The sequence below is a fragment of the Lycorma delicatula genome, chromosome 5 (assembly GCF_047948215.1).
Source record: "Lycorma delicatula isolate Av1 chromosome 5, ASM4794821v1, whole genome shotgun sequence".
Lineage (NCBI taxonomy): Eukaryota > Metazoa > Arthropoda > Insecta > Hemiptera > Fulgoridae > Lycorma > Lycorma delicatula.
The window spans coordinates 83948644-83962731 of record NC_134459.1 but is presented as its reverse complement, the minus strand read 5'-3'; the positions used below and the strand labels follow the sequence as shown (position 1 = coordinate 83962731).

Below are 14088 nucleotides of genomic sequence, written 5' to 3'. Positions count from 1 at the left end.
AAAAATTAATTAAAATATTAAACCGCTATTGACTTGATGGAGTAAGAAAGTGATTTAGTTTCTGTCTGTTTATACCACCATTTGATTACATACAAAGAAATAAAATTGAACTTTTAACAATGAAAAAATGACATGAGTGTTTTTCTGACACAATTCCCGAGCACTTCATGTACATGAAAGAATAATAACCCCCTCCACCAGCAATCACAATACATGAATGTGCATACACACACAGCTACACACACTTGAAGGATCACTCTTAACAGTCATGTTAACAAAAAGTAGCAAAATATGAAATTGATAATCTAATGTGTTACTATCTTAAAGATAATAAATTAATAAATAACTTCAAGTTATAAATGAATTATAACTTCAAATTAAAATGTATTATTCTGAAATTGGTAATAATCCAAGTTTTGTTATTAATCTATTAATAACACCATTGGAAGAGTAACCACTTGAGTTCTGTTGACCTATCCTAGGTGGATCTCAATGACTCAAGCATTTTTCCACTGCAAGAGTGGAAGGTTGTCCTTCTTGATTAAAACCATGTTGCCATTCTGCAGATTAAGTGATGAAGTTAACTTGTTAACTTCATTTTGTACTTGTTAACTTTCATGTATTTATTAATTTGTTTTTTGCTGAAGGGAATTTAAGTAATCATGAGACCACTGTAACCAGAAATTTTGAAGAATCTGTAGATCCTGTTGCCAATGATTTAATCTATTTAGAGGAAGTTCAGTTATGAATGGTTTGGAGTTTGTTGTCAGGATGTGAGACTTTTGATGTTTAAATGTATCTACCGTAACCCACCGGCTTGGTCTAGTGGTGAACGCATCTTCCCAAATCAGCTGATTTGGAAGTTGCGAGTTCCAGCATTCAAGTCCTAGTAAAGTCAGTTATTTTTACATGGATTTGAATACTAGGTCGTGGATACCGGTGTTCTTTGATGGTTGGGTTTCAATTAACCACACACCTCAGGAATGGTCGAACTGAGACTGTACAAGAGTATACTTCATTTACACTCGTACATATCATCCTCATTCATCCTCTGAAGTATTATCTGAAAGGTAATTACTGGAGGCTCAACAGAAAAAAGAAAGAAAGATGTATCTACCGTATTAGGTAATTTACTTATGATGGATTTGGACAGTAATGAATCATTAGGGGGAGGGGGATAGAGTTGAATGATTTTTTTTACTTTATTTTTTGTATTTTTTTGTAACTGCTTTTTATTGTTTCCAATAAGTAACAATAAAAAGATTAGGTGCACACCTAACCTTTTTAGGTTTCTATTACTATAATTTTCAAAGAATTGTGATATTATTTGATTTGTTAAAAAAAATTTTTTTCTCAATTCTTACAAAGTGTTCAAATTCCTTCTGGGCTGCATTTGAACAAGGCTGGGGGAGTTTTGAATATGTGTCGTTTTCAGACTAAATAACACAAAAATATAAGATACTGGCTTATTTAAAGTTTAAAGATGTTAAAATTAACATTACTTACATACAGTCTAAGATCTAAAAAATAATCAAAGCATATTTAACATTATAAATATGTCTGCTTTCTATCATTTAAATCTCAAAATTTAAATCAAACTATTGACAATGCATTTCTTTAACAAAAATCAACAGATGGAACTACTTCTACATACTTATGAAATTAGTATGTATATTATACTGTAACAGTATGTTTATACTGTATAGTACATATACTGTATACAGTATTTTTAGTGTATAGTGTGAAATACTTCTACATACTTAATGTTCAGTTTATTTTTTCTATTCTTAAGACTTCTATATTTAAGCATTAGCATCCTTCTCTTGTAACAGCCCATGTAAAATGGGCAATTTCCCATCAAATTAATAGATCCATTAAAGATATATGTGTTCTGAATAATTTCTACATCATCATGCTTAGGTTATTCATAACTAACCCCCTAGAGTCTAGGGTCTAGACCTTGTTTAAGAAATTTTATTTTAGTAAATCCTTCATCAGGAAAATCAGTTACCCTTCCTAGGTTCCAGTTTGTCATAGAAACTGTAAAGTACAATACATATCGTTTATAGTAACCTTAAAGGAGCTGGCCAGTTAAGGTTTCTATAACCAATAGTTACTGTAACTGATACAATTTTACAATCATTAAAGTACTGTGTACTATGTACATTCTAATGTACAGAAATAGTAACATACATACCTTTATTGAAGTGTTGGAATAGCGAACTGGAATTTTACAAGATTTTGTAATTATCTTCTTAGCAACAGTATATATATATATATATATATACATTATATTTTATAATTCTAAACACAAAAACACTGCAATTAAGAAACAGTTATAAAAATCAAAACAACATCCTACCAACCTTTTTATAAAAAAAATATGAAAACAAAATATTTAATGCACTATTCATTATTACTTTCAGCGCTCTATAACATGAACTAAAAAAAATTAATTAAAAATAAAGCATTTAATTTAAAAAGTAATCCATAATCTTTGTTTCTTATACTTAGAGTCATAGTACAATTTCTGAATTGTATTATCTAAATTCAAAACTGTTAACTTTGATTTTCCGAAGCAATATCTGTGACATTTAGAAAAGTACAGATATTTTTTTCATGGCTTTACACACTTCAAGAAGAGACATCATCAGAGAGTTCACTTCATCAGTGTCATCATCTTTGTTGTTTTCATCCTCACCACTAAGATTGTTCTCTTGTCTTTTCACAGCAGCCCTGCTATAGTTTCATCATCTGGCATTTCGCAAATGTGTATGTTATTGTCAACTTCTTCATAATCATTCAATAATTCTTGAGATACTGCAGCATTTTCCAAATTTTTTCCCCATTTGTGTAGTGATTTCTCGTCATTTATTACTTGTAGTGGTGTAACTTCAATTAAAAATCCAGCATGTCTGAAGCATTTTTTAATTGTCGAAGAAGAGACTTCATTCCATGCCTGATTAATCATTCTTGTTGCATCCAGTACATTAACTTCTGTTTGGGCTCCTTCCTCGGTATCTTATATCATTCGCAATATAAGACATTTGCAGTAGTTGACTTTTAATGTCTTAATCGCACCTTGATTTAATGGTAGCAAAATTGAAGTTGTGTTGCCAGCTTAAAAATTACCTTTATTCAAGACAAATTGCCTATGTTTGGATGTGCTGGGCAATTGTCAATCAATAAGAGAATTTCGTTTCTGTTTACTTTTAACGTCCCATTTTCATAACCACGAAGTAAAAATGTCCCCTATCATCCAGGTTTTTTTGTTGCTTTCATAAACAACTGGTAAAGTTGTAATATTTTTAAAACATTGTGGTTTAGCACTCCTCCCTACAACTAAAAGCTTCCTTTTGTTGCTGACAGTCATATTAGCTGCTACTAACACAGTTATTCAAACTTTGACAATTTTCCCCCCTGTACATTTGTCATCCTTAAATGTTAATGTTTTATCTGGTGTTATTTAAAAAAAAAACAGGCCTGCTTCATTGACATTAAATATTTGTTCATCTGAATAGTCTTCACATGATTTTGGCCACATATTCTCTAGCCAATTTTCAGATATAGCTGCAGGAGTGCTAGCACATTCACCACTAATTTCCCTGCTTGTGATGTTGTGCTGCTGCCGGGAGCATTAAATTCATGCTGATGTAATTATTTGTTGTTGAAATTGTCTGGCAAAAAAACTTGCTTTAACAAGTAGCCCACTTATCAGAATGTTGTTGGCTCATTGTAGGGTGAACCATTTGAGCAGAGCTTCTTTTTCTTGCTTTTGACTAGGCTGAAGTCTCTTCAATTGGACGTTGTTTCCCTCAAAACTCTTTTGCATCTCACTTTTTTTCCAAATTGTGGATGTAATAAAGTGAGAAACGTTTAATTCTTTAGCGATCGCCCCATTTGTTTCTCGTCTTCTAACCACCAAATAATATGGGCTTCTTCCATCAATGTAACATTTTTCTGTGTCGCCATAAGTTTAGTGCACTAAAGATTACTATTAAACATTAAATTTAATCAACAGTAAACACAGATTTGAACTGATTTACATACCACGCTTGAACACATGCAACTAATCTTAACTGAAAAACACAATATATAGTAGGCTATGAGAGTGGAAAAGAATTTGATAAACATCATGGATACAGTGGACTGACAATCTTATCGGTTACAACAGTGCTGATTCATATCCTGTTAGTATAATTATTTTATCCTGCTTCTTCATCTTTATTACTCATCGTCACTCTGAATATAGTGACGATTTTCTTTAATATAGAGAGATAAATATGGTTACTATAATCGATATGTTGTTGTAAGCAGTGTTAGAATAAATGATATTTTACTATACATATAGCAGGTCAAACTTTAGATAGCTACATGGTTACTGTAACTGATATGTCGTTTTATTCAGTGTTACTGTATGCGATTTCTACTGTAGTTGTCTAACATCAGATTGATCTTTGTCTTGTTTCCAATGGGAATGGTTTCATCTTCATATCAGAAAAGGGGGTCAACATTCCAGTGATTCAGTGTCTGAATCACATGCATCCTTGGCTTCTTACTGTTCAGCTTTAAATTGGTTATTTCTAGTTTCTTCTTGGTTTTGATTTCTCTCATTTTCTTCCTTTCTTCTGCTTCTCTTCATGCTTTCTTTTTATTTCATCTTCTAGCCTGTTTTCCTCTGGCATGTTTATCCATATTCTGCTTTTATTTTTTTATTTCCTGAGATTGCTACAAAAGTAATCCCAGGAATAACTTTAGGATAAGATCTCACTGTCTCTGAGCCAGATGATTTTTCAACAGGCTTAGTGCATGAGGTTCTAATGGGACTTTTAACAACCTGAGCTGTACCTTGGCATTCCATTTCAGATGAAGAGCATAATGGTGACTATTCATTTGTAGGGTTTGGTCTTTCATCTAAAGCAGTAGGTTGCTGATCTAGGCTTGTTATTATGAAATCCTCATCTCTGAATACTGACCTAAGTGAATGGCCGTACACAACACCCTTTGAACCCAAAAATGATGTTCTTTTTAGTAAGGTCAAATCAAAAGCTGTTGCTGCTACAGCAATCACTATCATTTTCCTTGGCTTACTCAATAACCAGTTATTTTTAGCTATTGTAAGGTGCATTTTGAAGGGGCTGAGAATGCAAGTGTACAGTGGCTGGAGGGGATGTTTGTAGTGGGGAGGTATTGTTACAATAATAATACCTTTTACTCTAGCAAACAAAATTGCTTTCAAATGACAATGTGTTTCATGGCTATCCATGATTAAAAGAATGGGTGATTCCTGTGAATAATTTGTATATTTAACTAAATGTTCAAGAATTTTGATGAACAATTTGCTGGTCATCCAGCCAGGGCGACGTGGTAGCTGCAGGTGTCCGTTGTCTTCTTCTCAAGGCATAAACACAAAAACTATCTCGAGGTGAATTTTACCGATGCAGATGTCCCTCGGGGCATCTCTGCGGGGCCTGAACTGAAAGCTGTGGTGCGCAATCAGTTTGAGGGCGAAAAGATGTCCTCCGTTAAAGCCACTACTGGCTAGGAACGGAGGGGGTGGTGTAGCGACCGGACACGCTACGAGGTGGGATCTTCTCCCCTCAGGGGGGAATCGAGATGGTCATCCAGCCACTAGATGGACAATTCACTAAACCTAGGCTGCCTGGAACAGCATTATTTGTGAAAGTACCAGTTATACCAGTTAAATTAGTAAGCATAACTGAAAAATAACATCAATTTTATCTAAATAAAAGTGGTTAAGTTTATACTAAGTTTTAAAAATGGATTTTGCCTTTTGCTGTAGATCTAAACTTCCCTAAATAGCATAATGTTAGGGTAAGTTAGGCCTATAGCACATTCCCAATCAATTAAAAATTTAATGTAGATGCCTTTATCTGGATAAAAACTATGAAAACAATAATTCTAAGTTTGTCACGTCACTATTATTAAAATATTTTATACAGTAGGCCTAGCTTGGAGCTCTTGACTGGATAGCTAATGGTTTTTGATATCTCCTATCCAAATGCATCTATCCATTAGGCTGTTTAAAAAATGTCCAGTAGATTTCGAAACTAACCTTAACATTTCTTTAATTCTACTTTAACCCTCCATTAGACACGGCTCTTTGGCGTACTAGATAGTCACGGCAATCTAATAGATCATTGTAATTTAATTGCTTATGAAAGTTCCTAAATGCGTTTTATGCTGAAACACTTATGTGAATTTTATGTAAATTTACATACATAAAAAGAAGGTAAATGAATGAAGTATTAGTAGGTTAGCTAAAAACCTCAATAACAAAAATTTTACAAAATTATTTTAAAAGAAACTAGTTTTTTTATTCTTATAATAAAATGTAAATGCTGCAATAACTTTGTAACAAAAAAGTAAATTTCAAAATGAAATATAAACATTAAAATAGAATTAAAGTAAACTCTGATATAAATAGTTGACAAAATCGCATTTCACTTACAAGAAATAAATTCTAGGATAAAAAAATATCTAAAAACAAATGGTAATGATATCACAGTCCGTTGGGCATCTCATTCTGCAGTGCTCAAGGTATGGGTATACATTGCAGATATGACATGTGCCATCTTGTCAGTCTTCTTTTATTTTGTGTTTGACATGGCTCACAAGCCTTTCTTTTTCTGCTTTCAGAATGCCCCTCAGCGTTGCTTTCAGAAGTGGAAGTTGAAGCCGAAGTGTTATTTTGCCTGATTCGTCGATCCATTGCCAATGATATAGCTTGTGGAAATCCCATATTGTTGCGATGCCTTCTTTCAATTTGTTCCATCACTAATCCATTGACAAGTTTTTGCAGGAAATCTCTTCTGCTTTTCACCTTATTTTTATTTCCTGTGTTTATTATTTGACTGTTAATTCCAGCAATATTCAAGATTACAAAAGATATGGTCATTGGCCATTGTTTTGTAGCCCGTGATACACTGTAATTGCCACACATTTGGTCAACACAGTCCACTCCCCTTTTAGTGTTATTGTAGAGTGTAATTATTTCAGGTTTTTTCTGTAAACCTGTACCTTCATCAGTCTTTTCATCACTGTGCACATGTGAAAGAAGAACAACATTTTTCCCTTTTGTCAGGACATATGATTGAAGCACATTTGAAACCAAATATCCAGGAATATTGAGATTATTTGTTGTCAAGAAATGGCTTTGGTATTTGTGGTTTATTTTTCTCCATCATTGCAACCATAGATTGCTTCAAATTTTTTAATTCAGAAATGAGTGTATAATCACAAAACCAATTGTCAAATGTTATGTTTCGACCTAAACCGGAAACTGGCTCGACTAGTCGAACGACATCTACTGGTCTGTTGCTGACCACGTAAAGCCCTTCAGGTTGAGATCCTGCATACATCTCTAGGTTCATGGTATAATTATTCTTGCATCCACTAAGGAAAAGATCTTAATTCCATATCGTGCAGGCTTCCGTGGATTATACTGATGAAACTTACATCTCCCACAAAAAGTAATAACATCTTGTCCAAAGTTAAACATTCACCTGGAGTGTAGTTTTTCTGACAGTTAGATATAAAACGTTCAAAAACATCTCTGATTGGAGCTATATTATCTGTTTTTCTCCTTTCCTGTCTTGTGTCTTGGTTATCAAAACGCAAGGAACGAATAAGAAATCAAAATCTTCTCAAACCCATGACCAATTTAAGTAAATCTATATTTTGCCATAACTCTTCTAGATTAATATGATTGCACTTGTAAATACCTGCTAAATATAAAAGTCCGATAAAATTTTTTATCTCTATAAAATTGGTATCTCAAGCACCACTTTCTCTCTGGAATTTCACCTGTACTTTTGCAATGTATTGATTGTTATATAGAACAATTATATTCCATGTGTCATTATTTACAAGAAGATTCTAGATATTAAACATAGCATTTTCATTTTTGCTAGTGCCTTTCACACCTGGAAGATGAAGTAATATGTTTTGTTTACCTTGCCTCCTGGCCTGATTGAAAGGAGTCCTTTTCCAATCCCAAGTATTCACAATTTTCCCACTCCTGATTTGTTGTGCTAGGAAAAAATTTTGTTGTCTGCTCTTTGTCACGACAGTCGATATCATCTAGTAACTCCTCATCGGAGAGATAGTGTTCATTTTCATCTAACAACTCATGATTTTGTGCGTCTTCACCACTTTCAACTTTTGTGTTCATCTTCTCTTCACTCTGAATATCGGTCATCGTATTTCTTGTTGCAAGCATGGACAATATTTCTTGCACATCATCTTCATTTTTTTTTAAATTTCCTTTCAGAAGCCATTGAAAAGCTGAAGCATAGAAAAAATTCTAATTCGTTGCAGTGATCGGACAGATAAAACTCTACCAGAGAAGAATGGACTTAAGATAACTGCAAAATCTTTTTCACATAGAACACTAATTTTAATTTGTATACTCATTAATTAAAAATCACCAAACTATACAGTATAAAATACCTACAACTTTGGACATGGCGATCTGACAGAACAAATACTCTATCAGTTTCCCTAAAAATGGCCGGCAACAGACTGAACCACACTGTCTCCCTCTTAACGAGCGGTTAGGAAGGTAGACAGGAGGGGAGAGTAACCGTGCCAGTCATTTAGGTGTAGACAGCATGAATATCCCTTTACAATCTATTAGATTAGCCCCATGTAATGGAGGGTTAAGAAGAAAAAATAGTTCTGAATATGGATCCATATTTTTAGTTTCAGGCTGTTTAGTTTGGCTTAACCAAGGGTTTGATTTATCTCAAAAAGACTTGATATGTACAGCAGTCTAGAGTTTGTCTACTACTGTTATCTAGTTTAGTAACTTATAATGAATTTTCTTCATTTTTCAACAAAAAATCCTAAATATTTAATTAAAATTCTATAAAAATAAAATAAAGCTATGTTCAAATGCACCCCAAGTGACATATTTTCATTTGAGAGGTAATAACTAAAAAGTATAATGATTTAAAAAAAACGCTTTGACAACAAAATAAAGCCAAAAGAGTATACTTACCTATTATAGTAATAAAATTAATATTCAATCCTGCAAACAGTTTTCTTGTAAAAATCTTACAATTTATGAGAAAAAACTTCCAAACATAGGTTAGAACCCAACACTTTAGAACTGTTCAGAAAATAAGCTGTGGAAATGGAGGGAAACAGTTGTTGTTTGATTGTATAGTAAATTAGTACCAACAGTATAAAACTAAATTTCTCCTTTGTGAGTAATGAAATAGTGGGAGATTTAAAACTGTTCACATCCATCTCATGTTCAAATGTGATTCATCACTACACAAAAGAACAGCATCTTCTGGGACACTTTGCAGGATATTCTTACATGACTGTTGACATCTTAAAAATCTGCTAATTTATTTCTTGGACAGTCATTTTATAAGGGTGAAAGTGCAGGTCTTCATATAAAATTCTTTCTAGGAAGTTCAACAGCTGCAGCATGCTTCCTTGCTTCGGGACTGCAAAATGGCCCAAAACATATTCTCAAGAATACGAGCACTTTTAGGTCAGCCAGATTTTTTCAACGCTGAACCCACTATTCTGAAACTCTTGACCTACTGCAAGATAAGTCTTCCGATCAAGAACATGTTTATTACGTGGAATAGCAAACTGTAAGCAAAAAGCTCTTTGCCCTGTAATCATAGAACTGCTGCCTTTGAAAAACATTTTGACTGTGTATGTGTGATGAGCTCCTGATCAAAAAACCATAATGACGACTGAAAACAGCAGGAGAATGGTGAGTGGAAGTGACAAAAGGAATAGGGGTTATTCCTTTTGTCCCTCCACTGACAGCGCTACAGCCAATCAAAATATTGGAGGTTTGTTGATCACCTTGTATAGTTATAGATTTTACTACAATAAATACCTCTGGTATATAAGCTTTACTACAATAAATACCTCTGGTACATAAGCCTTTATAATATAATTTAGATCTACTATCAATGGAGTCTTGCCCTGACATATTTATCAGCTCCTCCAAATTTGAACGAATGAGAAGATCTAGAGATTATAGGAGGCAACTCAGTTTCACTTATATTTGTATTATTTAGATGGATCGATTCATATGTTTGAAAATCTAATTCTTTAACATTAATCAGAGTTTATATAATCTTAATTAATAATCTTTTACTGCAATGTTTGTGTCTAATTATCGGTAATAATCGTTTTGTAGTAATTAATTTATAGTGCAATCTTTGAATAAGAGGAGTTAATGAATGATTGTCATTGGTTTTTTATTTGAATGGACTATTTTTTTTTGTTGAGATTTCAGAGTCTTGCGTGAGAGATCATTGGAATATCTGCCTTGGAGTGGTGAGTTTATGTAAGGGTGGGCTGATTGTCTATAGGAATGTTTGGGTGTTCAAGATGGTATGATGACTTTTCTTCAATAATCACACTACATACATGGTAGGGTCATCAACTAATTCTAAATAAAGTGCCTTTCTAGTTGAACATAAAAACAATGCAGTGAAGTATTTTGTTGATAGAATTTATCTTCTCTTTGATATTTTAATGGGAAAGAGTCAGCAATAGTCCATGCCAGTAGTTTGAAAAGGATGTAGAGTTGTCTGAACTCTTGACTTTGGTAAATTGCTTATTATGTTTGAGTTTGAGATTTTGGATGTGTTTTAAAACATGTAATGCATTGATGAAAAATCTTGCAGGCTAAATTCCTACCATTAAAAGACCAATATTTTTGGCCAATGATGTTTAATAGCGATAGATGTCCAGCATTTAGTGTTTTGATGTGAAAATGTTTTGCAATTAATTCTGTTAGTATATGGTTTTTACAATTAATGCTCTAGAAATGCAGTGCATTAATTGGAGTTTTTCATCGTTGTGAAAGCAACAAAGCTTTGCACAATTCGATGTGATTAGATTAACTGTAATGTTCCGCTCAACATCGACAAATTTAAGATTTTGTTGTTTAGATACAATAGCTCTTGTAACACAAATATCTGATAGTAGATGTAGATTCCATTGATGAAGCAATTCATTCAGTAACTTTGTCCCATCCAATCTGATGGGACTACAGCCTTTGCTTAATTAATTTAGATACTAAAATTAATAAGCGTATAAAGTCAAGAGAATAAAAAATTCACTTTATTGCTGATAAAATGGTGCGATGGATCATTTTGGTAGTCATGCTCTGTTTATAGAAGGAGAATTGAAATACATCAATACTGAATTCTAGATAGGTTAAGTGTTTTGATGGTTATGTCTTGATCGATCTCAAAACATCATTCCCAATATCTTGAAGAGGAATACTAGAAAGAATGTCTGGATGATAACTTTTCTTGATGTCATCTGCATAAAAATCATTGATCACTATCTTAGCCCCAGGAAGGAAAGAATCCAGAATCTTCTGAATTCTGTCTGTCCTGTGCTGTAGTTTTAGGTTAAAGAGTGTCTCTGCTTCATTGTTAATTATTATTATTATACTGCACTGTCAAAAAAAGTACCAGGAATTGTTAAATAAAATGCACAATTTTTATTTATTTGAAGGAGATAAAATATTCAAAGTAAGGCCCCACATTTGCCAGCAGTTTTTCCAGTCTTTGAAACACTTTTATAGGTGCTTACTGATATGGCCTTCAGCTCCTTCCATGAATTTTGCTTTTTGGCTTAAATCGAGTTAAAATGGGTACTCCAGAGCGGCAATTTTAGCTTCAGGAACAGATAGAAGTCACTCGGAGCCAGATCTGGTGAATACAGTGGTTGATCAATGGTATTTATTGCATTAAATTTGGTTACAATTGTCGCTCTGTGCGATGGCACATTATCATCCTATAAAATCCATAAATTTGCCGTTTCTGATGATTTTCTCACACAAACGCTTCAATACGGCCAAATAGTATTCTTTCCATCTGTATTGAATTCGTGATGCACCAAACCATGAATATTGAAGAAAACAATGAGCATCACCTTGAGTTTTGAGCAACATTGATGTGGCTTTTTCAGTTTCTTCTCGTTTTTTGTCTTTCATTCTGATGACTGTCGACTGGTTGCATGTCAAACTTGTAGATCCATTTCTCAACACCATTTATGATGCGTTCCATGAATGTGGGATCAGAATTGGTACGATCCAGCATGTCTAAAGACCTGCTCACAGTACTGTTTTTGAAGAAAATTGAGCTCTTTTGGCACAAGCCATGTGCCAACACGTCTCATGCCCAAAATATCCACTAAAATCGAATGAAAAGACTTGAGATATTAAGGTCACGAGCTATCTCTCTTAAGCTGGATTGGTAATTATCAGCACAATTTCCTTTTTTTATGTTTCATTGGTTGAAGAGATTGAAAGTTGCCCAGAATGAGGCATGTCTTCGATGATCTTTCGGCCCTCCTTGAACACTTTGTACTGTACTCATAAGCATGTGTTTTTGATAAAACTAATTCACCATAAGCCTTTTGTAATATTCCTAGTGAGTCAATACACGAAATTCCATTCGCAACACAAAATTTAAGGAAAATTCTTAGTTCAGTAATTTTGTTCATTGTAAAAATCGTGCTGCACTTCTGAAGTGGACTGATTCAACCAGCTGCTGTAAACAAACTGGTAGACAGATCATGGTCATTTTGAGCATAGTAATTAAGTACAGTGCTATCATCTTACAGAAAAACCAATTTTTTTAAAAATCATTAGCGCTGGCCTTTTAAAATCAAATGCCTGATACTTTTTTGACTGAATGTATAACAATGAAAATTCCTTTTTTATTTAAAATAAATCTAGTTCATGACTAACATCTATCTTTCAATAACAATACATACAGTAGTGATATGGTTTAAAATAGTGTTCATTTTGAGTTAGTTTAACACTTAAGATTAGTCATTTTAAGACTTATTTTTTGAATAAGTGTTTGTTGACTATCCTTTTAATTTTTCAGTCAGTATATTTCCATTAAATTCAAGAGCTAATTACACAACAGCTCACTAACTATAAATAACTAAGTGAAACAAACCGAATGTTTAATTCATGCTATATTTTGGGCACATCTTCCGCTCTGCAAAAACATTAGAGCGATAGAGACATCTGCATCATTTTTTAGCGTTAGTTATGAATCTATTTTGTGAATTCTGGAACTTTTTTAGGACTTCTGTGTCTTACAATTTTATTAAACTAGTAGTAATAATTTCAATCAAAAAACTTTTATATCAACAAGAATGAAAAAAAATAGACTTTACAACTTATTTTAAAGACTGAATTCTGAAAACTTATCTTTTAACTATTTCTTAATTTATCAAGCTCCCATTTGGAAGTCTTTGCTAAAAAACAACAGTGAAAAAAAAAAACACAAGAAATCAGCAATTGGGTGTTATTCATCCATTCTTATGAAAGGGTCATGACATTTTATGTTCACTAAAAATACATACACTAACATGATGACTGGCAATAGCACTTAGTTACACATCTTTCTTCACATAAAAGATATTTTCCCTATTAGATAATCATTAAGCGACACGTTTTACATGTTTTTAATATTCTAATTGTGCAAAATGAATCTGACAGTTTATTCACAGACAGCAAGCTAAATCTATGTTGCTGTATGTATGTTGGCTTAACTGTATGTTTCGTCTATATTTAGTCAGATGATGTTTTACTCAGTCATATGCTTTACTCTTTTCTCATTAACCTGCTATTGGTCGATCCTCTCCAGAGTCATGCGGATGGTCAATGGGTGTGTGTGGTGCTCACCCATGATATTTTACAGTTTTTGACCTATTTTAGTAAATCTTTTCTTATTTTGGTTTTGTTGTTTTCTGATTTTTATTTGTTTGACAAAAATAAAATATATTACAGTAAATTAAAAAAATTATGTAAAAATATAATACAGTAAAATATTTGCATACCTATGTTTTTAAACATAAAAATTAATTTTTTTTTTAGATTAACTTATAGTTTTAGAATTTCATTAAAAAAACACAATATAATAAAAAAACAAACTATTTTTAATTATTTCTCTCTTGTTCCATTTCATTTTTTCCACTGCACTGTACACACATTGTTTTTGTGTGCACACCACAGATGGGTACTTCATACACTTTTTGCACATCTGGCTGTGGTAA

At 33.0% G+C, this 14088-nt stretch overlaps 1 protein-coding gene across 10 annotated transcripts in view; it reads left to right on the top strand.

Moving 5' to 3' along the window:
• Positions 1 to 14088, top strand: part of LOC142325147 (uncharacterized) — a 55023-nt gene that overhangs the window by 31568 nt on the left and 9367 nt on the right. For 3 of the 10 annotated variants that reach the window (XM_075366536.1, XM_075366534.1, XM_075366535.1), the window contains one exon: positions 6661 to 10275. The exons of 2 other annotated variants lie outside the window; for them this stretch is intronic. In XM_075366536.1, the coding sequence (XP_075222651.1) occupies positions 6661 to 6875 (215 nt within the window). In that variant the 3' untranslated portion in view covers positions 6876 to 10275. 5 more of the 10 variants (XM_075366538.1, XM_075366537.1, XM_075366539.1 and 2 more) reach the window with 4 other exon arrangements.